The sequence below is a fragment of the Bombina bombina genome, chromosome 5 (assembly GCF_027579735.1).
Source record: "Bombina bombina isolate aBomBom1 chromosome 5, aBomBom1.pri, whole genome shotgun sequence".
NCBI classification, from domain to species: Eukaryota; Metazoa; Chordata; class Amphibia; order Anura; family Bombinatoridae; genus Bombina; species Bombina bombina.
The window spans coordinates 877,683,503-877,711,001 of NC_069503.1; the positions used below are offsets into that span (position 1 = coordinate 877,683,503).

The 27,499-nt window shown below is 37.0% G+C and overlaps 2 protein-coding genes across 2 annotated transcripts in view; one reads left to right on the forward strand and one right to left on the reverse strand.

Moving 5' to 3' along the window:
* PRKDC (protein kinase, DNA-activated, catalytic subunit) overlaps window positions 1-18,727 on the reverse strand; it is a 2,064,551-nt gene extending 2,045,824 nt beyond the window's left edge. Inside the window, 5 exon segments of the mRNA XM_053715028.1 lie at window positions 2,695-2,803; window positions 9,317-9,391; window positions 11,910-12,002; window positions 12,067-12,143; window positions 18,443-18,727. Of these exon segments, the coding sequence (XP_053571003.1) occupies window positions 2,695-2,803; window positions 9,317-9,391; window positions 11,910-12,002; window positions 12,067-12,143; window positions 18,443-18,665 (577 nt within the window). The 5' untranslated portion in view covers window positions 18,666-18,727.
* A 1,189-nt stretch (window positions 18,728-19,916) lies between these two features.
* MCM4 (minichromosome maintenance complex component 4) overlaps window positions 19,917-27,499 on the forward strand; it is a 50,215-nt gene continuing 42,632 nt past the window's right edge. The window contains exons 1-3 of the mRNA XM_053715029.1: window positions 19,917-20,047; window positions 24,940-25,013; window positions 25,911-26,075. Of these exons, the coding sequence (XP_053571004.1) occupies window positions 24,944-25,013; window positions 25,911-26,075 (235 nt within the window). The 5' untranslated portion in view covers window positions 19,917-20,047; window positions 24,940-24,943. The remainder of the gene's footprint in view (window positions 20,048-24,939; window positions 25,014-25,910; window positions 26,076-27,499) is intronic.

Here is a 27,499-nt window from a genome sequence, read left to right on the forward strand (position 1 = left end):
CGCTTACCTCTTAGTTCTGGTAATTTAGCCAAAACTTCAGTCATAACAGTAGCCATATCTTGTAATGTGATTTGTAATGGCCGCCCAGATGTACTCGGCGCTACAATATCACGCACCTCCCGAGCGGGAGATGCAGGTACTGACACGTGAGGCGAGTTAGTCGGCATAACTCTCCCCTCGTTGTTTGGTGAAATTTGTTCAATTTGTACAGATTGACTTTTATTTAAAGTAGCATCAATACAGTTAGTACATAAATTTCTATTGGGCTCCACTTTGGCATTGCAACAAATGACACAGGTATCTTCCTCTGAATCAGACATGTTTAACACACTAGCAAATAAACTTGCAACTTGGAATACAATTCAATTAGAATATTATTAAAAACGTACTGTGCCTTTAAGAAGCACAGAAGATCTATGACAGTTGAAAATTAATAAATTGAAACAGTTATAGCCTCAATCCTTGTAAACAACACAACTTTAGCAAAGGTTTAATCCCATTAGCAAAGATAACTAATTCTGAAAGCAGGAAAAAAATTACAGAATAAACGTTCTTTATCTCAGTTAACTATAATTCTCACAGCTCTGCTGAGAGAAATTACCTCCCTCAAAATAAGTTTTGAAGACCCCTGAGTTCTGTAGAGATGAACCGGATCATGCAGGAAATACAATGAGCTGCTGACTGAAATTTCTGATGCGTAGCAAAAGCGCCAAAAAAACGGCCCCTCCCCCTCACACACAGCAGTGAGAGAGAACAGAAACTGTCAGAAAAAAGATTAAGCAACTGCCAAGTGGAAAAATAGTGCCCAAACATTTATTCACTCAGTACCTCAGCAAATGACAACGATTTTACATTCCAGCAAAAACGTTAAACATAATTTCTAGTTATTAAACAGCTTTATGTACTTCTTACAGTGTAATTCTAGTGAAGTACCATTCCCCAGAATACTGAAGTGTAAAGTATACATACATGACATTATATCGGTATGGCAGAATTTTCTCATCAATTCCATTGTCAGAAAATAAAAGTTGCTACATACCTCTATGCAGATTCATCTGCCCGCTGTCCCCTGATCTGAAGTTTACCTCTCCTCAGATGGCCGAGAAACAGCAATATGATCTTAACTACTCCGGCTAAAATCATAGCAAAACTCTGGTAGATTCTTCTTCAAACTCTGCCAGAGAGGTAATAACACACTCCGGTGCTATTTTAAAATAACAAACTCTTGATTGAAGATATAAAACTAAGTATAATCACCATAGTCCTCTCACACATCCTATCTAGTCGTTGGGTGCAAGAGAATGACTGGGAGTGACGTAGAGGGGAGGAGCTATATGCAGCTCTGCTGGGTGAATCCTCTTGCACTTCCTGTTGGGGAGGAGTAATATCCCAGAAGTAATGATGACCCGTGGACTGATCACACTTAACAGAAGAAATTAACCTCCCGGTCGGCTAAAGGTGTTGTAAAGCCGTCGGGAGTATAATAAAAAGTAAAACACCACCTCTGAGCCTAAGTCTCCTTGTCCCCAGTGCCTGCCATACTGCCCATAATAAAATTATCCCCTAATCCAAAGGAGTATGTCTTTTGTCCCATAATACTGACTTTAAAGTGCCATATCTTTTTGATGCATATGCTCCCAGAAAATATAAAGTTAGCACTTACCTTTAGAAATCTGCCAGGCAGCAAGGCAGCTCACTAGGTTTGAGAGGCATGTTCCCTCACATGGACCTGTGGAAGAAAACAAAGACTGAGTAATCTTACTCAGGCTTTCAAAGTTAGGGCAGCATTAAATATATGGGAGGCGCAGTGAGGATTGTACCCCACAAGTTCCCACTGCTTAAAAGCCACCACTGCTCTACTGAAGAGACTGAAATGGACTACGGCTACACCCTAGGACAAAGCAGCACAATCTTGCAATGCTGAAAAAATAATAAAATCTTGCTTAGAGAATCTTCTTTCTAACACCTAAACTTTTCCACTTCCTTGCACTAACGTAGGCAAAGAGAATGAATGGGGTTGGAGGGAAGGGAGGTGATATTTAACAGCTTTGCTATGGTGCTCTTTGCCGCCTCCTGCTGGGCAGGAGTGATATTCCCAATAGTAATTAGATGATCCATGGACTCACCGTGTCATTAGAAAGAAATTAAACTTTCATGATTCAGAGAGAGCACACAATTGTGAATAACTTTCCAAATCACTTCTATTATCTAAATGTGCACAATCTTTTTATATGCATAGTTTCTGAGGCACTAGCTCCTACTGAGCATGTGCAAGATATACAGAATATATGTATATGCATTTTGTGATTGGCTGATGGTTGTCACATGATGCATTAGTTAGAAAAATGTAACTAACTGTCATTTGTCAGAAAAAAAACTACTACTCATTTAAAATTCAAACTAAGTGCTTTTGCGTTGTCTTTTTTTTACGTGCGTATTGATTATGCTATTCTACTGTGTTTAGTGGTCCTTTAACATTGACCAGTCCAGAGAACATAATATAGCAGCAAGCTCGCCTTTATATGGAACAGTAATCTCAGTACATGAGCAAAGTGTTGGGAAAAAAATGCAAAAAAATAGTAAAGATTCACTTTTCAAATAAACGTTAATGGGGTATGACATATGCATTTCATTTCAAAATAAAATTATTATTCATTGCAAATTATTATCTTTTTAGAATTTAATAAATATTACCTGTGTCAGAGATTTTACTTTTTGAAGCCAATTCCCCATAGAATTTATTGAAAATGTCACAGACTTTAAATTCTTCAATTGTGTAGGAGTTCTTCATAAGCAGAAGTAACTGAAAAAATATGGAAAGATACATTAATCAGTGTCAAGAACATCAGAATGGATTTATGAATTCTAAATGGTGCACTGAATAACAAATATTGTGTATTCATATATACTGTGTGTCATTCAGCCAAAACAGGTATAAGGGATAATCTAGCCTATATTGAAATGCACATAGATGAATTTCATCTTTGCATAGAAACATTTCAATATACATTTACATATATTGGCGAAAATGCTTCTAGTAAAATTCATTACTATTTTAGGGTTAGCATTTTTCTCTGCACGTACTGTACATGTGAAGCATAGCTAGATATTCTCAGTGCACCAACCAGCTGCACTGCAGTTGCTCAGAAAGCTAGTGGGGCTTCTATCATGTCAGCAATGATTCAAATGCACTCATTAGCATATGATACAAGCACTTTAAGGTCTCTGACCAAGTGCTGTGTTTAAAATGCTAGTGTACACTCATGAAACAACTATAGCTTTTACTAGAAGCATTTTTGCCAATACATGTATTTTGCAAAAATGCTTCTATTTAAAACTGAAATGTACACATGTCCATTCCAATTTTGTACAGAATGTCCCTTTAATTCTACTTGAGTTATAAACTTTACTATCTTTTAATACCTGGTTTACAAAATGTCCTATCAAGTAGGACTTCGAAATACTGCATAATCCTTAAAGGGACATGAAACGCAAAACATTTCTCTAATGATTCAGAAAGAGCATGCAATTTTAAACACCTTTCCATTTTACTTCTATTATTTAATTTGCTTCCTTCTCTTGTTATCCTTTGATGAAAGACTTATCTAGGTAAGCTCAGGAGAAGCAAAGTGCCTAGGTTCTAGCTGCCGATTGGTGGCTGCATATATATACTGATTGTCATTGGCTCACCCATGTGCTCAGTTAGAAACCAGTAGTGCATTGCTGCTCCTTCAACAAATGATACCAAGAGAATTAAGCAAATTTGATAATAGAAGTAAACTGAAAAGTTGTTTAAAATTGTATGTTCTACGTAAATCATGAAAGAAAAATGTTGGGTTACATGTCCCTTTAATGCGTTATCTAGATGCATGCACACACACAGAAGAGAAAACAAAACAAAACACACACACAAATCCATTATGAATCAAATTAATGTTTATTCAATATGAATACATTATTTAGGCCTACATTTAAAAAAAACGTGAAATGTATGTACATATAGAACAAGAAAGAAAATTAAAAAAACCACACACCTATCCCTTGTTGGCCCACTCCTTAGTGAAAATTATGGTCCCCCAAAAAGACATTGTGTGATAGGAAAAAAATTTTTTTAAAAAGTTAGATTGGAATAAATGACCCAAAAAGGGACATCAGGGCCGGTGCTAGGATTTTTGGCCACACAGGCGAGGATCCATTTTGCCACCCCCCCCCATTACATACCATCCTATTGCTAGTTAAAGGGATATTGAATCCAAGTTTTTTAGAGCATGACATTTTAAGCAACTTTAAAAGTAAATCCTGTTATTAATTTTTCTTCATTCTCCTGGTATCTGTATTTAAAAAGCTGGAATGCAAGCTAAGGAGCTGGCCCATTTTTGTTTCAGCACCTGGGTAGCGCTTACTTATTACATACAGTGTGTATGTATGTATACGTATATATATATATATATATATATATATATATATATATATATACACACTGTGTATATACACACATATATATATATATATATATATATACACACACACACACACACACGTGTGTGATTTGTAGCACTAGGAAAGTAGAAAAATTTTACATTGAAAAAGTTAATGTCCCAACAAAAGAAGGAAAGTTATGGATTACTGTTGTGGGTGAAAATTCTCAGCCACACATATTTATACACACATTTACACACTTACACAGACACACATTTACACAAACACACACATTTACACACTTACACAGACACACAAACACACACATTTACACAAACACACATTTACACAAACACACATATGTACACACATACACATTTACACAAACACACACATTTTGACATTTACACACACATTTAGACACACACACAAATGCACATTAATAAACACATTTAGATATGGGCACCTAGGCACTAGGACCATGTTACTTTAAATTGTTATGGTACAACTTACTTTCTGCAGCCAGGCTGCAATCATGTTCAGATGTGCCGTAGTTTAAACAGACAGGTCCCTGATTGACGATCTGTGTCTGGACTGAACAGACCTGCTTCAGTGATCACAGACATTGAACGCAGCTTTAAAATTCCTGTGTCCAGCAGCATGCAGCAACTGCTCTCTGTGTTTCAACTTGAAACACTAAGAGCAGTTGCTGCGTGCTGGACTGGACACAGGAATTTTAAAGCAGACTGCGTTTCAGGTTTTTTTTTGTTTGCAGTGTAGCTCAGCTGCTATTCTGTGCTATTGCTAACAGTGTGCACTGTTGTCACATAACCAAAATGTTAGCATGTGATGTGTTCAATTTTTAAATTTAATGATGCCGTATTTGCAGCAACTTACCAAGCCCTATTGAGTCCTACTAGTTATGCTGATGTAGAAGAAGTATACATAGTACTACTATGTATACTTCTTCTACATCAGCATAACTTCCCCTGCTCGCTCCCTTCATGCTGAACATCACTGTGCAAGCGTGGGATTCCCTCTGAGGTGACGTCATCACTATTGTAAGGAGTGCAATAAAATGCTTGCTTACAGTAGCGCTGACAAATGAAGCTGGATTTCTGCCAGGTTACTGCCAAGTTGGCGCCGGTGTTGCTCTGTGTGCTGTAGTGGAGCGGCTATTGTATATGGATTGGGTTCTGAGTGCTGATTTTAATAAATATGATTATACCAATTCCAACACCAAGCGCTCACCCAGTGCTATATTGACCGATTAGTCAAACCATAGAACGCACAGTCACTCACCGGCATCCTCAGACACAGTCACAGACTTCTGCCTGCTCCTCTCTCTCGACTCGTCTTCTTCCTGGGCTGGACCTGGTCATGGGTTCACTTCTTCTGTTCTGGTGTCACTGGTGATGACCTGCGCAGCGCGAGCGGGCAGGCAGCGGGCTCCTCAGTCACTCACACCTCCTCACGTGGCTGGCTGCCTGTGTCACGTTCCCTCTCTCTCAGTCAGAGAGTGACGTGATATGACATATCATCTCCAGATTGGACCGGCAGCCAGTCAGTCAGACTAGAGTCAGCCACTCAGTGGCAGGTGCTGCGCAGCGCAACTTAGGCAACTGGCTTTTAACTACTGGCTCTGTTATTATGATCAATTATATGTATATGTCATTATTTATGTCGCGACTCGCGGCGGGGGGGGGGGGGGTTCTGGGGGGTCGGATGGATGGATGGATCAAATAAAAAAATAAATAAAAAATACTTTTTTTTTTGTCATAGATAGGGCAGCAGCAGTCCAACTGCTCAGCTGAGCGCCCACCTGCTGATGCGCCCTAAGGCGGGAGCCTAAGCTGCCTATTACAAAACGCCGGCCCTGAGGGACATGGATATGGGAGGGGACACAATCTTTTTTTTTTTTTTTTTTTTTTAAATATGTAAAAGATGAAGGTGAAATATGTAACCCTGAATGTGGGAAAAACACACCTTCCTCATTTCTTCATATTATTTTTCCTCTAAAGTGCAGATACACATTATTTGAAATTGTATTTTCTTTACTTTATTATCCCATCTTCAGGGACTATTTAATAATATGATTAGTGGATCAAATTCCGTTTCTGTTTTGAAAAGTCTGTTATCTAACTTAAAGTAATCCCATACTTCTTATTTACTCCTGTAAAAAAATCTTCATCATTTTTAATGCAATTTTTTTTACTGTGGGTACAATCAGGGGAGTATCATCTTGGGTTTTGGTAGGTAGTTTAAAGGGACATGATAACCAAATGTTGAAGCACTTGAAAGTGATGAAGCACAGCTGTAAAACTCAGACTACAAAACATCACCTGCACATCTCTATGCAGCAACATCCTATTGTAAAGGAAATTTTCCTTGAACAGATGATTTGCTCTTCCTGCTTTCCCAGCCCCTTTCAGTGGGTGCCCCAGCCTAACCTCATCAACAGTGCTAAACTGGGAGCTTCTAATTACGTTTTGAAAAGGTTTTATACTGGACTTTTAGATCAGTGTCTATGCATATTCTTCTTTATAGTATTGTCTATTACATGCAGTTATATGGAAATTGGAGTACACTGTCCCTTTAAGCATCCAATCAGGATACTAGTGCTAGGACTTGAAAGGTTGCATGCATCTGGTATGTGCATACACAGTCATGTTATTTTCCTCAACAGTTTAAGGAAGTTTACTATGAAATCTCACAAGATTTTAGTAAAATCTCATGAGATCAAAGAAAAGCAGTGTGACATCAGCACTGATGAAGCCAATTGGTTGGTTGGTTTTTTTAACATGCGGCTTACAATGGCTGAAGGATAACTGTTCACAGAGCACTTACTATTCTGAGCTGAAGAAAGGTAAAATGTCTTACTTTTTATACAGAGATATACAGGTGATATATATCCTGTAAGCTTTTTACAGTAATTCTGCACAACTTTCAAGTAATTTAGCATATGGTTATAATGTCCCTTTAAGATTACTGTCAGTGTTATCTTAGGTATAAAGTTGATGTTATTGTTGAAATAATTGGATAATTCTCTGAAAACAATATCCCAATAAAAAAAAAAATAATAATAATAACTGAAAATCTCTCATCTTAAAACCTTAAAATTTTCTTTCATGATTGAGATAGAACATACAATTTTAAACACCTTTTCCAATTTACTTCTGTTATCTAATCTGCTTTGTCCTTTGGTATCCTTTGTTGAAAAGCATACCAAGGTAGGCTCAGGAGCTGGGAGCTAGCTGCTGATTGGTGGTTGCACACATATCCCTTTTGTAATTGGCTTCCTGACATGTTCAGCTAGCAACAAGTAGTGCATTGCTTCAATAAAAAGAGAGAAGTGCTCAACCTGGGAACGAACAATAGCATAATAGCTTTTTCTATGGCTAGTTACCACCCAAGAAGTAGCCTCTTTTTGCTCAACATGTGCCTTTCACAGAGAAGAACTTTCCTGTAGCATATCAGTCTGATCCTGACTTTACAGTACAGTTTAGCCCCAAAATACCAGGCAATTCCTCTCTGAACGAGAGAAACGGCAAAACACCAGACATAGATTTCGGCCTAGTGTGGGCCTCGTCAGTGAGGTGCAGCCATATCCCTCTAGTAACACTGAGGAACGGCTCTTTTTATTTATGCAAATTATGACACTTAGGGAAGTTTCCCTAAGTGTGAAGCGGGAAGCCAGACGTGGACCCGTTGCTTAGTGTGCCTAGAGGGATATGGCTGCACCTCACTGACGAGGCCCACACTAGGCCGAAACTTACATCTGGGGTTTTGCGGTTTCTCTCGTTCAGAAAAGGATTGCCTGGTATTTCGGGGCTGGAGTGTACTGTGAAGTCAGGATCAGACTGATATGCTTCAGGTTCTCTGTGAAAGGCACATGTTGAGCAAAAAGAGGCTGCTTCTTGGGTGGTAACTAGCCATAGAACAAGCTATTATGCTTTTGTTCGTTCCCAGGTTGAACGCTTCTCTCTTTTTATTTATGCAAATTATGACACTTAGGGAAGTCTCCCTAAGTGTGATGCGGGAATCCAGACGTGCACCCGTTGCTCAGTGTGCCTAGAGGTATATGGCTGCACCTCACTGACGAGGCCCACAATAGGCCGAAACGTAGGTCTGGGGTTTTGCCGTTTCTCTCGTTCAGAGAGGGATTGCCTGGTATTTTGGGGCTGGACTGTACTGCTAAGTCAGGATCAGACTGATATGCTACAGGAAAGTTCTTCTCTGTGAAAGGCACATATTGAGCAAAAAGAGGCTGCTTCTTAGGTGGTAACTAGCCATAGAACAAGCTATTATGCTATTGTTTGTTCCCAGGTTAAGCGCTTCTCTCTTTTTATTTAAGTAGTGCATTGCTGTTCATTCTATTAAGGATATCAAAAGAATGAAGCAAAATTGATAATAGAAGTAAATTGCAAAGTTTTTGAATTGGTATGCTCTATCTGAATCATAAAAGAAACATTTTAGGTTTCATGTTGCTAAACAATCCACCCAATTAGGTTTCTCTCCAGGTTGACATAGATTTATCAATCTCTTGCAGTAAACCAATCATGTATCCTCTGAAGTACCAGTGCCCTTTTGTAAACTGTGATATTTCGTAATCACAAGTGTCCCCCAATTAATGTGCATATATCTTTTATTGATCATGGAGTGGAAATATATCTGCCCGTTTGGTAAGGTAGACAAACTTGAATTCCTGTTGTAGAAACCTTTATGAAGCAAATTACAGCGGTCAATACCATAAATAATCTTACTTGTAATCAGGCTGATATTTTCACAACTCACTAAAATTGTGTTTAGAAACAATTACGTTACTTCATCAGATCATATTAATTCCATAAGCATTCATTTTTTGTCAAATTAAATTTGAAGTTTAGGTCATTATTACCTTAATAAGCAGCTCCAAAGCAGGGACCTTACACTTTGCAGCCTTTTCTTTTGTGTAAGCAGCAATACATAAAATCTACAGTTAAAACATAAAACATGTTAATTTGACATGCATAAGGAAGCAGGAAAGTGTGAATGTTTTTAAAGAGGGTTGCAAATAAAGCATGTAAACTAGTAATACAACTCCTCTTAGCTACAACTGTATTTTGTGCAACAGCAACATCAGTTTCACTATTTTTTAGGGTAGGACAACTTGACTGACAAATTTGCCACATGTATAGATCATAACAAAGAAGCACTGTTAAAGGAACATGAAACCCAAGATTTTTCATTCATTATACTGATGGAGCATATAATTTTAAACAACTTTTCAATTTAGTTCTATATCTAATTTGCTTAGTGCTCTTGGTATCATTTGTTGAAAAGCATACCTAGGTAGGCTCAGGAGGTGGGGTCTCGTGATTGGTAGCTGCACATATATGATTCTTGTCATTGGCTTACTGATGTGTTCATTTAGCTCAGAGTAGTGCATTGTTGCTTCTTTAAAGGATACCAAGAGAATGAAGCAAAATTGATACCAGAAGTAGAATGGAAAGTTGTTTAAAATGTATGTTCTATCTGAAACATGAAATAATTATTTGTGTTTCATGTCCCTTTAACAGCGTATTTCAAATATTTGATGTTTCTTTACACAATAAATTATTTCAGTTCCCATTGTACTTAATATTCTTTTGCTGTTTTTAAAACATTGCATCATCTGCAGCTTTCATAAATGTATATATTTGTAATAGTTATCTACTCAGCTGTACCAAAATGTGCATTTTCACCAGCATTTCACCAACTCATCCATGGTGAAATAAACTTCAAAATCACATTACTGTTATATAAAAAAACTGGCAAAGTCCCTTTGGGCCAACATGGGCAGATGGATTTTACAATAGCAGGAGAAATAAACTTTAAAATCATATTACTGTGATGATGCTCATGCATGGCAGTAAAAGAACAATGGCAAAGTCCCTTTAGGCCTATATGGGTAAATGGATTTTACAATAAGCAAATCATTATAACAATTCAACTAAAACATGATGATGACCTGAAATCAAACTATTTTGGTAAAACATTGTGTAAAACTAAGCAGTAGTTTTTGAAATATTACATTTTTTTGCTTTTTTACAAAAAAAAAACATGAAATTTAGAATGAATAACCAGTGGAGGATGTCAGTTGAATGCTGTATTATTAGCCTAAGTATGAGAATGGAATAGTCAATTTGGCCAAACTTTGGTGTATAAATTATAGGCATGTGCATTCACACGCAAACGATTGCCTAATATGTCGAGTACCATTCGGGCTATTTTCGGAGACAGCTTTCTTCTTGCGAAAGTGCAGCACACTAAGAGCTGGATTTGCACAGAACATAGCGTGTTGCACTTTCACAAGAAGAAATAAAGTTCTGAATATAGCCAAATGCCGCCACCGGCTGCCATAGTCAGCATTTGTTTGCTTCCAAATAGTCCAAATGCACATGCCTAATAAATTATGCGTAGTAATCACTACAAAACTGAAAAATTCAATGCGAATTGGTTAAGCAGTGTGAGATATTAAAATATGTTTCTTCCATTTTATGACAAAAGTCATGCAAAGTGCTTTGCATGTGTTTTCTCAATGTTTTGAAATTTAAGAACAAGCTGTAAATGGATAAAATGGTAATAAGTGGCAAATTAAAAAACTTCAAAATTGAGATGTAGATATTTTACTGCATGATGAAATGTAAAATAAAAGCTGTTAACATACTAACATACTAGTATCAGTAGTGCACTTCCTGCTCATTTCTCATTGGCTGATAGGGAATTCTTGATAAAGCTCATAGAGAAAAAGTAGGAAGTACCTAAACAATATACATTAGTAGGAAGTACTTAAGTTTAAATTTGCATTTGTACCAGCTTTTAGTTCATATTTATCCGTATGATAAAAATGTCAGCATTTAAATACTTTTTTTACATTTATGATAGAATATTTTTGAGTACAGTGTCCCTTTAAATGGACAGTCTAGTCCAAAATAAACTTTCATTATTCAGATAGGGCATGCAATTTTAAACAACTTTCCAATTTACTTTTATCACCAATGTTGCTTGTTCTCTTGGTATTTTTAGTTGAAAGCTAAAGCTAGGAGGTTAACTTGCTAATTTCTTAGTCCTTGAAGGCCGCCTCTTATCTGAATTCATTTTGACAGTTTTTCACCACTAGAGGGTGTTAGTTCATTTGTGTCAGAGATAACACTGTGCTCACGCAAGCGGAGTTACCTATGAGTCAGCACTAATTGGCTAAAATGAAAGTCTGTCAAAAGAACTGAAATAAGGGGGCAGTTTGCAGAGGCTTAGATACAAGGAAATCACAGAGGTAAAATGTGTATTAAGATAACTGTGTTGGTTATGCAAAACTAGGGAATGGGTAATAAAGGGATTATCTATCTTTTAAAACAATAAAGATTCTGGGGTGGACTGTCCCTTTATGACTCACTCACACAGAGACAATACTATTAAAGCAAAAAAAAAAAAAAAAATTAACATTTAATTAAAACAATTTCATTGCTTACCTTTAAATCTACAGCATAAGGTTGGACATTCAGACCAATTTTTTCAAGAAAAGTGCATAGAAATTTTAGGCATTCCTCCCGACAATCTCTAAACTAAAAAGATAAAACAATTAACATTGAAAAGTAATTCTAAATACAAGAGTAATAGAATACTTACTTCATCTATGTTGATAGATTTATTTATAAACACAAGCAGGCCGATCTCTTTAGAAAAAATGAGGGATGTTTTCAATGCTGAAATAAAACACAAAATATTTGATATTAGTAACTTATTATAATAAAACTTTGAGATCAACTTTTTACCCTCCAAGAGCTTAAATAATTTTAATAAAACAAATTTTAAAATGGCAACACTTTACAAATAAATTACAACAATAACAATAAAATTATACATACATACTGTAAACCCAGGAATGCATACAAACCTTAGTCTTTTAATACCCAACCAGCTAATAGATTGCATCAAATATATAAGTGTATTAACTACAATAGGAGTAACCAAACTTATTGTATGGAGGGATGGTCACTAATGGTGAGATTGGCTGGGGGCCACGATACAATATGCTAAAGATAATGTCTCTAATTAAAATAAGATAATAGTTGTATTTTTAGTTAATTACGTACAATATTATATACTGTTAATTAAGGGATATAAAACCTCAATTGTTCTTCCATGATTCAGAGCAAACAATTTTAAACAGCTTTACAATTTATCTCCATTATCAAATTTGCTTCATTCTTTTGGAATCTATTGTTGAAGATCCAATACTGGGAGCTAGCTGAACACACCTAGTGAACCAATGACAACAGGCAAAAATATGCAGTCACAAATCAGCAGCTAGCTCCCAGTAGTACATTGCAGCTCCTCAGCCTACCTAGATATGCTTTTCAATAAAGGATTACAATAGAGTGAAGCAAATTAAATCATAGAAGTTGGAAAATTGTTTAAATTGCATGCTTTGTCTAAATCATGAAAGGTCAATTTTGAGTTTAGTGTCCCTTTAAGTGCCATAAAATATATTGAGATCTGTGCATTTCCTAAAAGGGCTAATTAAAGGGACATGAAATCCAGTTTTTTTTTTGTGGTTTAGAAATAGCATGCCATTTTAAGCAACTTTCTAATTCAATACTAGTCTAATTTGCTTCATTCACTTGATATAATTTGCTGAAAATCATATCTAGATAGGCTCAGAAGCTGTTGATTGGTTGCTGTACATAGATGCCTTGTGTGATTGGCTTACCCATGTGCATTGCTATTTCTTCATTTAAGGATATCTAAAGAATTAAGCAAATTTGATAACAGAAATAAATTGGAAGGTTGTTTAAAATTGTATTCTTTACCTGAATCATGAAAGAAAATTTTTGGGTTTAGTGTCCCTTTAAGTAAAAATAGTTTGCATAAAAAAAAAAAATGTTTAAAAATTGCTGGCAAGTATTTTAAAATACTTTTCAAAAATATGCAAAATGACTTACATAGCTATGGTGCCTGGAGTAGTCTGCCCCCCTTATCAGTGTTTAGCATCAGAAACACAGGCATTGTATTTCACAGCAGCATATTTGCTTCTAGGCATGCTCCAGCAGATTGCATTCTACCAAAGCAATTGTAGAGATAGATACAGCCATAATAGGAAATGTGTGGGGGGAGTTAGAGCTTTACAATTCGGAAACTTAAAAGAAAGGGTTAATGGCGAGGCACTGCAGTATAAATTTGCAGGTAAAGTAATTAAAGTACATATTATATTTTGTCCCTATACCAACTTGTTTTATGTCTCTTTAAGTAAATACTGCTCAAGTTAAACAATGTTACAAATACACATACCTAATTAGAAGACGTAAAAGTTAAAAAAATCCCAGCACTCAAGGAGAGAAGATGCGCGTCACTACAGGACCACTACCAAAGGCCCTCAGTATAATGTATCAAGACCACGCAGAAGGAGTGACAGCAAAAAAGTATTTATTTAAATGTTAGCAGACAAAAAAAGAACGACAACGTTTCGGGATGCTATCCCTTATTCATGCCATCCAGGTGGCATGAATAAGGGATAGCATCCCGAAACTTTGCCGTTCTTTATTGTCTGCTAACATTTAAATAAATACTTTTTTGCTGTCACTCCTTCTGCGTGGTCTTGATACACTAATTAGAAGACGAACAGTTTTTGTGACATCAAATTACTCATGTTTATTTTATGCCCATTAGCGCGGAGGAAAACACAAACCCTTGGAGGGACAATTGTGCCCCCCTCTGCCATAGCCTGAGCACCCTGGTCTGCACTGTATTTGACATTCCATTACTTTAAAGTGAAGGTAAACTCACCCTAGTGTCAAACTAGTATTGCATTCTTCTTTTAAAATAAATGACTTTCATTCATTGATTGTTATTTTTTTGTGTATATATTGATATATCACCTTTTTAAAGATACGCATTAACGATCCAGTAATTCAACCCGTATTTTTTTTTCTCTGTTGATCACGTATTTTGATCAACCTTTTGAAATTCTGGCCGTTAGGCGACCGTGATCTGAAGTCATCCGCCCCTTGTTCCATCTGCGCATGTGAGATTTATTTTTAACTGTGAATTAATTCCTAGCGCGCACCCGTATCGTGCATGCGTATTCGCAAACAATCGGAATTCCCCATCTGCTGACAATGGTGTATACCACGGGTCAGCGATAACGATAGATGCAGCTGCCTAACATCGTATAGTACTGAATGAACATAGCAATTCATTCAATTTTATATTAGATTTAGCACATGTCAATCAGAATTTGTGAACGTGCATTTGTGACACATAGAGAGCGGGTGGGACCGCTGAAAACGGTAGGGAATTAAAAGTTTCTTTTTTATTAAAAGTAATGCAGAAACAGGAAAAAAAATAGCAACTACATGAAGGGGATGATGATCAATGGTAAGTTGTCTTTAAGAACGGATAACTTTACCTTCACTTTTAATTGGTTAAACTATTAAATTACATAGTGATGGTAAACTCTCCCCTTTATAAAAACAGATCCGGAAAGTTAGTGATATTTTAGATGGAGTTTAATTAATCAGTTGTAATAAAGATGCAATATAACTTACTTTTTAATGTAGTGCTGAAATTAAAAATACCCTGCGCATCACTTTAAATAAAATGTATTACAGAATCAGAATTGTAATGTGTTTCTGCTCTCAGTAACCTACTCATTAGGTAAAAGAGGTAGTCAACTGATAAACTGCAGCTAGCCTCAATACTAATGCTTATGTGTGGATTAAATTGACTTTTATATCTGCCAGCAATTTATTTTAAAGATTCTAATAACAATGCTTGTGAGGCCTCAAACAAAGCTTGTTAAAGGGACAGTCAACACCCGACACAACAGGATTCCATATTTTTGAAATGCTAACGAAGATTTGCCTGCACCGCCTCCCTTCTCTATTACCTCTATCCTTGTCCTAGTAATCCTTCCAAATACACCGGTTAATCTCCACGAAATATGGCCGCCAAACTCCCCCCACCGTTACGTACTAACCTTCTCTTTCAAGCCATTCGCCAATCAGAATGTAATCATGTAATCCTCGGTCAGATTCTTCAGACTCGTTCACTGTGCTTAGCCCATGCGCGATTCAATAGGAACCAAAAAAGCAGAACTTTATTCTCCAGAATTGTTTTTGAGAGCTAAGAAATGAATTTGATGTGACAAGTCTGATTGCTGTTTCCGATCTGACAGAATTACAAATGTGCTTGCGCAATGACGTATTGAGCGCGTCATCAATCCCTACATGAAAGAAACTGAAATGGAATAGACATGGGGAAGGAGGAGGACGGGGAGGAGTTTGGCAGCCATATTTCGAGGAGATTAATGGATGTATTTGGAAGCGTTACTAAGACAAGGATAGAGGTAATAGAGAAGGGAGGCGGTGCAGGCAGATCTTTTTTAGCGTTTCAAAAATATGGAATCCTGCTGTATCGGATGTTGACTGTCCCTATAAAACAGAGATGCTCAGTAAATTCCATAATTTTAAACTGAGACAGTCTTAAAGGGACACAAACGCAATTTTTTTAATTTAATGATTCAGATACAGCATGCAATTTTAAGCAACTTTCTAATTTACTCCTATTAACAATGTATCTTTGTTCTCTTGCTATCTTTATTTAAAAAAGCAGGACTGTAAACTTAGAAGTCGCCCCATTTTTGTTCAGCAAGCGCTACCCAGGTTCTGAACAAAAACTGGGCTGGCTCCGAAGCTTATATTCCTGCTTTTCAAATAAAGATAACAAGAGAGTGAAGAAAATGTGATAATAGGAATAAATTACAAAGTTGCTTAAAATTGCATGCTCTCTCTCACTGGTTTTCAAACCTATCCTCAGGCATCCCCAACAGGCCAGGTTTTTTGGATTAACTTGGATGAGAGCAGGTAAAATAACCATGGTTACTAATCAGCTGATTATTTCACCTGAGCTCCAGTTCAGATATCCTCAAAATGTGACCTGTTAGGGAAGGCTGAGGACAGGTTTTGAAAACCAGTGCTCTATCTGAATCATGAAAGAAATCATTTGTGTTTTGTGAACCTTTAAAGGGATACTAAACCCTGATGTTTTCTTTCAAGAATCACATACAGCATGCAATTTAATGCAACTTTTCAATTCACTTATATTATCAATTTGTCTTTGTTTTCTTGCTTTGTTTATTTGAAAAGCAAGAATGTAAGCTTAGGAGCCGGACCATTTTTGATTCAGGACCTGGGTAGCACTTTCTGATTGGTGTCTACATGTACATTTAGCCACCAATCAGCAAGCGCTATCCAGGGTGCTGAAGTAAAAATGGGCCCGCTGCTTAGCTGTTTCCTGATTTTCAAATAAAGATAGCAAGAGAACGAAGACAATTTGATAATAGGAGTAAATTAGAAAGTTGCTTAAAATTGCATACTCTATCTGAATCATGAAAGGGAAAAAAAATGGGTTTATTATCCCTTTAACGCCGTTAGGACATTGTATTCCGTCCAAATTTTGCTGGGCTTTAGCACCGAAGGACGGAATACAACGTCCTAACCACTTGGCTTTTCTGAAGCCACTGGCACTTCCCTGATGGGATTGCGGTCTGGAGGGCATGCCTAGCATTATAGGGACGCCCCCGTAACGCGATCCCATCATTGAAATCTCGTGATCACGTGCACGATCGCGAGATTTCAATTTGTTTACATCGGAACAGTTGTTCCAATGTAGACACGTTAATCCCGGCACGAAAGGGTTAATGCAGATATACAATTAGTTTTAGAAAGGGGTAAACAATAATACTGTATAACAGCATTTAAACTAATAAAGTTAGATTTGTCACAGACCATAATCAATGGGCTTGTCAATATTAAAGGGACGTAAAACCCCCAAAATAACTTATGATTAAGATAAAGCATATACTTTTAAACAACTTTCTAAATTTATTTCTATTATCAAATGTTCTTTTTCTTTTGTTATCCTTTGTTGAAAAGCAGGAAAGTAAGCTCAGGAGTGTGCACGTGCCTACAGCACTATATGGCAGCGGTTTTGCATCAGTGTTTTACATTAGCAAGAGCCCTAGGTGGCAGCACTATTTCCTATTATGTAAGAGCTCTAGGCATGTGCATGCTACCTATATAAATATCTCTTCAACAAAGAATAACATGAGAACAAAACTAATTTAAAAATAGGCGTTAATTGGAAACTTTTTTAAAATTGTATGCTCTATCTGAATCATGAAAGAAAAATTTGGGTTTCATGTCCTTTTAAAAGGTATCCTAAAATATTCCCTCAAGCAGATTAAAGGTCTGCAACAGGCTACTAATATTAAAGTGACAGTCTACAATAGAATTTTTATTGTTTTAAAAGATAGATAATCCCTTTATTACCCATTTCCCAGTTTTGCATAACCAACAATTATATTAATATACTTTTTACATCTGTGATTACCCCCAAGGCAGAACATACAGTGATCTGAGATGTCATCGCAAAAAATGCATCATGTCTGCAGAAAGAACAGGACACATGCAGGAACTGTTAGAGCTTTAACTTTGCAGTGCTGCTCCACATTAGACAGTTCAATAGAGCCTTTGAAACAGGCAAATATTTAGAGGTTTAAATGTTATAAAGTATATTAATCTAACAATGTTGGTTGTGCAAAGCTGGGGAATAGGTAGAAAAGGCATTATCTACCTTTTTAAACAATAACAATTTTAACGTAGACTGCCCATTTAAAAGGATATAAAGTGCAATCGTTTTCTTGGTTACAGCTCAGAAGGAATTTTACAACTTATGACAGTTTTAATGTTTTTGTTTCTGTGCTATATATTTTATCTGTTTGGCAATACAGTTGTGTGAGCTGTCTTTATAGACCTATATGCTTATATCATGATCGACACTAATACCTTATAAAATTAAATTGCATTTTACTCCGCTTATAAAGTCTATAATATTTTTGGAGTTGGCACTTATTTCTAAATTAAAGACGTGTCTTTCAATAGCAGAGTACCACAACTTGTTTTACCATACACCCTTAGTTTTATTGCACGCGAATCACACACACCAAGATCGCTGCTTCCTTGCGAGGCCACCACACACTCCTCTCCAACTTTGCGCAGGACACCGTGGGCCGCCTCACACACCAGGCCGGGCTCCCGGGAACGCAGGAAGCCGTGTAACTGGTGGAGACTCCCGAGAATACCTCCTGCTGTTTCAGCAGGGCCCAGTGCATCGCTTTCTTCTCTTCCATCATTATCACGAGAACTAGAAGCCGTAGCCGGCAACATGTCAACAAAAAGAGAGGAACATTGACTGTTTGACAGGAGAAGAAGGGATGCGGCTTGTTATGAAGGAGTGGGCGGGGTTACTTGTGCCAACTGCCAATCAAGGATAGGGTCGGTCCACGTCAGTCTATCTATGGATTTCCGAGTTAAACTGTTTAACCTTTTAACTGTCAGTAGGCTGCAATCTGAACCCACGTTTTTGTTTGGTTATAGTAACAGGTTCAGTCTTTATTTGGCGTGCTATACCTTCCTGGGCAAAATATGTTGTGAAACTATTAAATATCACGGAGCTTTATAAATTATAGGGTGGCCATAGTGCCGCTTTAAAAGGTTAAAGATACTGTGCATATCCATAATATAGTGCACTTTATAGAATTGAATTTCTTCGCAATTGAATTGCACACACGTGTTCGCAAAATGCTCTAATATTCTTCTATTCCGTGCAGGATACTTTGGGGTCGATCACATAAGAAGTTAAATGAAAATCCCCATTAAAATCTATTAGTTTTGTAGATAAATCAATTTATAAACTTTTGTACAGGATTGCGATCGACCCCTTCACCAAGACGGATAAAATGCATTGCAGGATTGGTTTATATAAGGTCTTCTACCGCTACTATCAACGTAATAATTTACAAAATATAGTCATTTGCCACTCAGTTTCAGTATTCAAAAATAATCAACTTGGTACTATGTATCCTAGATTGTGAGCTCCCACGGGAATAGGCCTCTCAATTATTCCGTATTTGTCAACTTTTGTCATTTGTCACATTGTTTTACTTATATCAACTGAACCCATGAGAATTTTTTTTTCCGCTTTATGAAGTATATGATAAAATGTTAGCGTCGTAACATTTATTGCTTAGTTGTGTACTGATTTACTGTACCGATGTGGAAAAAAAACATTAAAAAATAATATATTACAAGTTCTATGTAAGGGACTGAAAAGCATTGCATATTTTTAAAGTCGCACAATGAGTTACATTTGTATTCATATTTCATAGCTCACAGATGAAACTCCCACAGCCTCTGGATTAAACCATTTGTCCGCTGAATGGGTTTGCTTCTAAATAAAATCTTTTTGTTTTTTACTTAATACTTTTGCTGGGTTAAAATTGAACAGACATATAATCATTATTTTCACGCTGATTTTATGTCCGTTTAATACTTAGTAGTAAAACAAAAAATATATAGTTTACGAAATGCCCCCTTTTCAAATAATTTGAGACAACCATTACACCATCCTGTGTGCTGGGGGAACAAACACCCGCGAAATACCCCACGTGATACTGTCACTGGCGCGAAATTCTTTAGCGGGAGAAGGAGCAGCAGTAGTAACTGATTGCCCCTTTCTCATATCGGATACAACAGTAGTGCGTGAAAAGGTGAGTAATCTGAAATCGCGCTTTATGCTCTATTTAAATCACGGCTGTGCTACAGATCTGTTATTTATATTATGTGTAGTACATAAATATCGAGTGGTGCTTAGCTGCAGTTTCCATTTTGGTTACCATTTACTTTTGATTATAAGGCTCTTAATCGGAATTGTAGAAAATTATGATCATCAATTTTATCTTCGCCACGTACTTTACTTATCTAATCCTTTTTATCTCAATCAAATGTAGTTGCTCGGTCTTTGATCTTACTTATAAGCGATATATTTTACACAGATTTCTTTTCGTATTTTTTAAAGGCATTTGTGGAGAAGGCAAACGTATAAGAACCATTTAGTTCAGAACAGTGTGGTAGTAATAAGGTTGAAAATAAAAAAATGAAGATCTGATTTGTGTGGTAAAGCTATTCTAAATTCTTTCCTTTACAACACTTTACTGTAAAAGTGTATTACGGTGCATCTGTCAAAAGGGGCACAATATGTGGGGGCTTTTAAAGCCCTGTTCTTCCTATACATGTTCCCCAGGAGCTCTACAAATTCACCCTCACTATATACAGTACATTGTTGCTATAAATCATACTCTTGTGTGTTCTGTGAAGGGACCAAACTTTGTAAAAGAGCAAACCATGTCACTTCCTGTGACGTTTCATCAGCTGTCGCACTCATTTTGCACCAAATGCGCATGCATGCCAGCGTCATCACATACCTGACCGCATACGTCACAGTGAAACTATTTAGACTTGTGAAATTCTGAAACCTTTTTATAGCGCATGAGTGGGCTTTTCTATCACGAATGGGGGTGGTTTATGGAACAATGTTTATTCAACACTGTATGTGAATTATGGTGTGAAACAGAAATAAATGTATACTTATTTAACCTTTTAAAGCCGTTATGCCACTCTATTCCGTCATAATTAGACTGGGCTTTAAAACCGTTATGACGGAATAGAACGTCATAGCTAACGGCTGTCCTGAAGCCTTCTGTGCTGTCGGAAATAATAGCTATAATGGTTAATTTCTGTATGACAATATCCTAAAGTAGTGGCTCTGCACAACATACCAGGTAACAAAATTTACCTACGCACAGTACATACATACTCCTACACAATAGTTTAATACACACACACATTTATACATGCGCACACATATTTAAACCTTTATTTACACACATAACCAGATATATATATATATAATAACTCATTGCATAGTTCATTAACAAATCTAGACAGGCCCAGAAGCTTGTTTTCCCACAGAAAACCTCTGAAATACATTGTTTCAAATGCAGCAAAGGATACTTTGGCGTAAAGGGAACCTGCTGAAAAGCAGACTGAAAGTGATGGTAAACTCTCCCCTTTTTAAAATCAGATCTGGAATGTAAGCGCTATTTTAGATGGAGCTGTATTCATCATGTGCAATGAAGATGCGCTATAACTTAGTTATTAATACAGTATAGATATGAAATTCAAATACCCCACGTTACACCACCCACTTCAAAAGTCAATTTTTCTGTCAGCTAAATGATTGAATTACTCTCCAATCAATGCTCTAGCTACAACAAAAATGCCATATGGGGAGAGCGCTGATTGGACAACAATTCAATTTGTTAGCTCACAGAAAATATTACTTTTGAAGTGGGCGAAGGAGCATGCAGAATTTGAATTTCATATCTATATTAAAAAGCATGTTATACTGCATCTTCATTACAGCTAATGAATTAAACTCCATCTAAAATAGCACTTGCATACCAGATCTGATTTTAAAAAGGGGAGAGTTTACCATCACTTGAAGTAAAAAGGTGTGTCATTGTGTACTTAATTTGTATATCTTACCCAAAATCCTTTGCTTCATTTGAAACAATGTATTTCAGAGGTTTTCTGTGGGAAAACAAGACTCTTGGCCTGTCTAGATTTGTTAATGAACTACACAATGAGTTATTTTTTTCTATATTTTGCGCATAGTAGAGTATTTTAAACTCACCTTTTATCTCCCCCTAATTTAAAATGTTGTATATACAACATATATAATCTCTATACCACTGGCGTGCATAGCTCTATAGAGACTCAGACTAATCATCATTTATTAATAAGAATTCCTGGGTGGCTCTTGGCTGTATTATTATTTAATTCTAAACCCACAAACCTAATGCTATATAACAGTCAGTGTCACAGACCAGTGAGCCCACAGTTTCCTTTTTTATATATATTTTTTCATATAAATCTAATGGCACCATTTTTTTTTCTTTCAACAGCACTAGCACACAGCACTACACATGGTGCCATTAGTTTTATATGAAAAAAATATATATAAAAAAGGAAACTATGGTCTTACTGGTCTGTGAGACTAACTGTTATATAGCATTAGCTTTGTGGGTTTAGAATTAAATAATAATACAGCCAGGAGCCATCCAGGAATTATTATAAATAAATGATGATTAGTCTGAGTCCTATAGAGCTAGGCACACTTGCACAGTCAGAGTTAGACATGATCTGTTCAATACTTCAGACAGTGTCTACTCCGAAATAATATGGCCAGGAGCCACCCAGGAATTCTTATAAATTAATCTTTAATAATAAATGATGCACCAAAACGCCAACCACCTACCTCTCTCATAGTGTCCAGTAGTACCGCGGCGCCGGTCTCTCTGGCCATCTGGGTGGGACCATCGGTAGGCGTCCTTCACTGTGGGGTGCGTGGCTAAGCCTCAATTTCAAAAAGTGGGACAACTTCAATACATTCTGGGCCAGGTCCCATTAAACCATTCACACGAAGAACAGAGCAACTGCTCCGCACCATAATTACAACCAGTATGTCCTCTAAGGCAAAAACAAACTCTAAAGCCACAAGTGGATCTCACAAACTAGACCCCTGCGCTGTCACAGCTGGAAGCACATCAGCACAGTATACCCGGTCTGCACATCTAAGTGCTCAGATCCCCAACTGCCCCCTCCTCCTTTCCAGCCGAAATGCAAAGTTTCATGCAATGCCATGTGAGTGACACAGAAGTATCCCCCGACCTCCTCACACTGTCTAGGAACTTACCTGTAACAGGTGGGGTGGGGTAAAGTTGAACTGGCCACAGAACTACAATTTGTCCCTCAGTTGAGACAAGTTCTGTGGAGCGGTGGTTTGAGCCCCGGGCGTTCTCATCCATCAACTGTGTCAGTGCCGCCAAGGTGTACTCTGAGCATGTTACCCATATCCTCCAATCGGGTTAGCAGATTCCCGGGATGGGAGGGCAGCAGAGCAGAGGGAAGTTGGTAAAGGACAGGAGCACTTGCCGCTAAATAGACAAATGCTGCTGCATAATTACTGTGCGAGGATGCTCATGCCATAAGCAGCAAGTGAATAAATTTTTTTTAAAAAAATGTGTTTTCCTCCTATTGTAAATTTGTGCCCCCCTCACCTACAGGAGCGATCTAAGGCGTCTGCCTATATGCAAGAGCCGCCCCTATTATGTTTGCAATAAGCTTTTTTGCAAAGCTCTTAAAACTGGGGAAAGTCGGTGAAGAGAAACAGGGCTTTTAAATCACAAAATAGCACTTGTCTTTTTGTCTGTGGTACTGGTGGTCACATTGAAATATTCAGCGCCCCAATTTGAATTTACATTAAAATAGTGTTGTTTTGCTAAGATAATAATTTAGAAAGATTATCTAAAGATTTTATTTTAGAACAGAAAATTTTGTCCTGGCATCTTCTCCTCAATCTCTGACCGAGAAGATTGACAGCTCCTGCCTGCGTGTGATTAGCTTTGCATGGGCGGTGTTGCACAAGACCTCTAAAATAGCGATATTGCGCAATGCTGAATTATGCCAATGGAATTCAGCCCACCAGAGGTGACCTGCGACAGACGGGCACCTATATACACCACTTTCGCTTGATAAATCGAGCCCAAAATGGCAAATGTTGGCTGCAGTATTTGACAATCTTAATGCCACAAAGGGCTCGATTTATCAAGCGTCGGTGGACAGGAGCGTACATATGTGCCCGTGTCCACTGCAGCTCGCCTCTGGCAGATAGAATTCCGTTGGCGGAATTCAGCATTGCACAAGAGCGGTATTTCGCGCTCTTATGCAATGCTGCCCACGCACAGCCAATTGCGCCCGGGCAGGAGCTGTCAACCTCCCCGGTCGGACGAGACCAGGGAGATTGAATTTCTCCACCTAAGAGGAGGAGAAGAGTATGGGAAGCAGCAGTCTGATGACCACTGCTTCATAAATACGGACTGCAGGCTCTCTTAGAGCAGGAGAAGGCTTGATAAATCGAGCCCTAGGTGCTTTTAAGAAATAAAAACAATTTGGTTACTAGGTCCTGTAAGCACTTACATTTTTTATTTTTGTATCCTACAGATGCGCTTAAGAGTATTGACCCTACACTATGTGTTTATACCCTGCAAAGGGGTTAAACACTCACTAGAAGTCCTGCTCATGACCCATGTTGTACTGCTAGTCCCAAACAGAAACCACACATCTTAGTCATGCATTTAGCGCTGGTAGTTGAATCAGTTATGTAAATTTCACAAAACACAATATGGATATAAAAAAAACTTGGCAGTTGCACTTTTGAATTGTTTAACTTTCTATGAGGCATTTCCCATCACTACAATGTGTACACATGTTTTTGCCAACATTATTTTTTCCTCTGTTAAAATCAACCATGTCCTATTAAATCTCATTGCTGTCCACCTCAGGATATTGGTACCTGATTACTTGTAAACCTAATTCCTACTGTTTTTACAATAGTTGAAGACTTATGGGATGTGTAGACTGTTAATGAAGGAAGTGTTCTATATTTAGGTTATTCACGAAGTAAACTGTAACCAGATTTGTTTTGTCTGATCTTAGTTGTAGACTTCAGTTATACCAAAAATCTTTGTATTTGTCGCAGAACTATGTCTTCTCCATCTTCAACACCAAGCCGTAGAAGGAGTAAACGTGGGAGAGGTAGTAACCCACCGACTCGTAAGTAAAATTTAATAACTTGTTTCATTCCATGTTTTGTCCACCCATATATTTTGTAAACATTTCATTGCTATTCAAATGTTGAAGTAATGCATTAAAAGGATACTGAACCCAAATTTGTTTCTTTTAATATAGATAGAGCATGTAACTTTCTAATCTACTATTATCTAATTTTTCTTCGTTCTCTTGGTATCTTTATTTGCAAAAGCAGGAAGCTTACAAGCCAGCCTGTCTTTGGTTCAGCCCCTAGGTGTAGAGCCTCCTGAATGATGGATAAATGTAGCCACCAATCAACAAGCCCTATCAAGGGTGCTGAACCAAAAATCGGCTTTCTTGTAAGCTTACATTCCTGCTTTTTTAAAAATAAAGATACCAAGAGAACAAAGAAAAAATGATTATAGGCATAAATGATAAAGTTGCTTAAAATTGCATGCTCTATTTGAATCATGGAAGAAATAATTTGGATTCAGTGTCCCTTTTTAAGTTTAATGCATCACTTCCAGGTGCCTTGCAAGTGTTTATAGTGTAATTTAACATCTCATGTCCCTTTTTGCTATATTATACAAAGCATACCCGATTTATGCTGATTCTAGCTGACCTTCAGCTTTCACAGCGATTATGTTTAATTGTTAGATGCAGGTGATGCAGTCATTTAAATGTTTTGTGCTCCATTTGATAATTATATGTTGACTATCTAAGCTATGTTAGTCTAAGCCATTATATTTGTATATGTATATAAATTTATTGTTTCATCTGTGTGACATCCATATTTTAGAGATGTTGGAAAACCTTTATAGCAATGCATGTTTGCTTCCTTTTTTTTTTTGTAACCGGGAATACATTGTTCCTTGCATAGTAGACTGTATGTATTTAAAGTCTGCTTTTATTTTTGTGCAGCCCGTAGTGAAGATGTTCAGTCTCCTCCATCTCAGAGACGTCGAACAGATGATTCTGCATCTATTGGTGAATTGCTGCCCATGCCAACTTCACCCACAGCTGACCTTCAGAGTCCTAGTGCACAAGAATCCTTATTCTCTAGCCCTGCACCATCACGTCACTCTGGTAAAAAAAAAAAAAAAAAAACACTATTTTTTTCACCGTAATAAATCTTCTAGCTTCTCTCACTAAAGAGACGTTAAAGGGACAATAAAGTCAAAATTAAACTTTCATGATTCAGATAGAGCATGCAATTTTAAGCAACTTAATTTACTTCTGTTATCAAATTTGCTTTGTTCTTTTGTAGGGCTGCAATTAACTATTATTTTCATAATCGATTAATCGGCCGATTATTTTTTCGATTAATGGACTAATCAGATAAAAAATAAATATTTTTTTTCCTATATTTTAAAATAAAATCTAATTAGTGAGTGTTATAAATATAAACTTCCGACTAAAACTTAACATTAAAACAACTGTTGGTCCAATTTTTTAAGCAGCAGAGCACATTTTTATAATTAAGCAAAACAAAACCACAAACTGTTTGAAAAGAGGTAGAACTAGTAATAGGTAGACTATCATTGTTTATAACATTGTTAGTCACTTTTTCAGAAACTTTGCATTGAAATGCAATACTGTCAACATGTCTACATGCTCCAGGCTGAGGCTGGCTCTATAAGGTTAGGGGGAAAATATCTAGTCTACTCTTAAAATAGCAGATATATACTTACAGAGGTTGCATTTGGTACATATTCCAATTAATTAAAAATAGAAAAGGGGGAAAAAAAGGCAAAAGGGCTAAAGACTATATATCAGTAAAAGGATACAGCCTTACACATTTATCTATAGAGTACATATAATCAGCAATAGCAAGCGATCCGATAAAAAATTGTGCAAACAGGTAATAGTGCCATCAATCTAGGTGTAAATAACAAACTCAGCACTAAATCATGTCCAAATCACCTGATTTTATATAAACAATCCAAATGACTCCTATTTTATTTTTGGGTTGCTAGGAGTAGTTGTAAACTTTAAAATAAACTTATACTGTCCATAAAAAAGTGAAAAGTAAAATTTCCTTTAGGCTAAGGGCAACCATAAAAGACAATACCAAGTGCAGGAGCTCATTGGAGTAAAGCAGCTGGTGCTGTGCATAGACAACTAATTGCAAACTAACTAATCGATTATGAGATTTGTTGACAACTATTTTCATAATCGATTATGCCGATAAGTTGTTGCAGCTCTATTCTTTTGGTATCTTTTATTGAAGCGTAAAGCTAGGAAGGCTCAGGAGTGTGCACGTGTCTTTAGTACTCTATGGCAGCAGTGTTTTTAAACATTTGTAGCTTTTGTTATACAATATTGCAAAACGCTGCTGCCCTAGAGTACTAAAGACAGTGCACAGTCCTCTTGTGAGTCTACCTAGTTTATCTGCAATAAGATACCAAGAGAACAAAGCAAATTTGATAACATAAGTAAATTCATAAGTTGTTTAAAATTGTATGCTCTATACGCATCAGTTTTTTAATTTTGATTTTACTGCCTCTTTA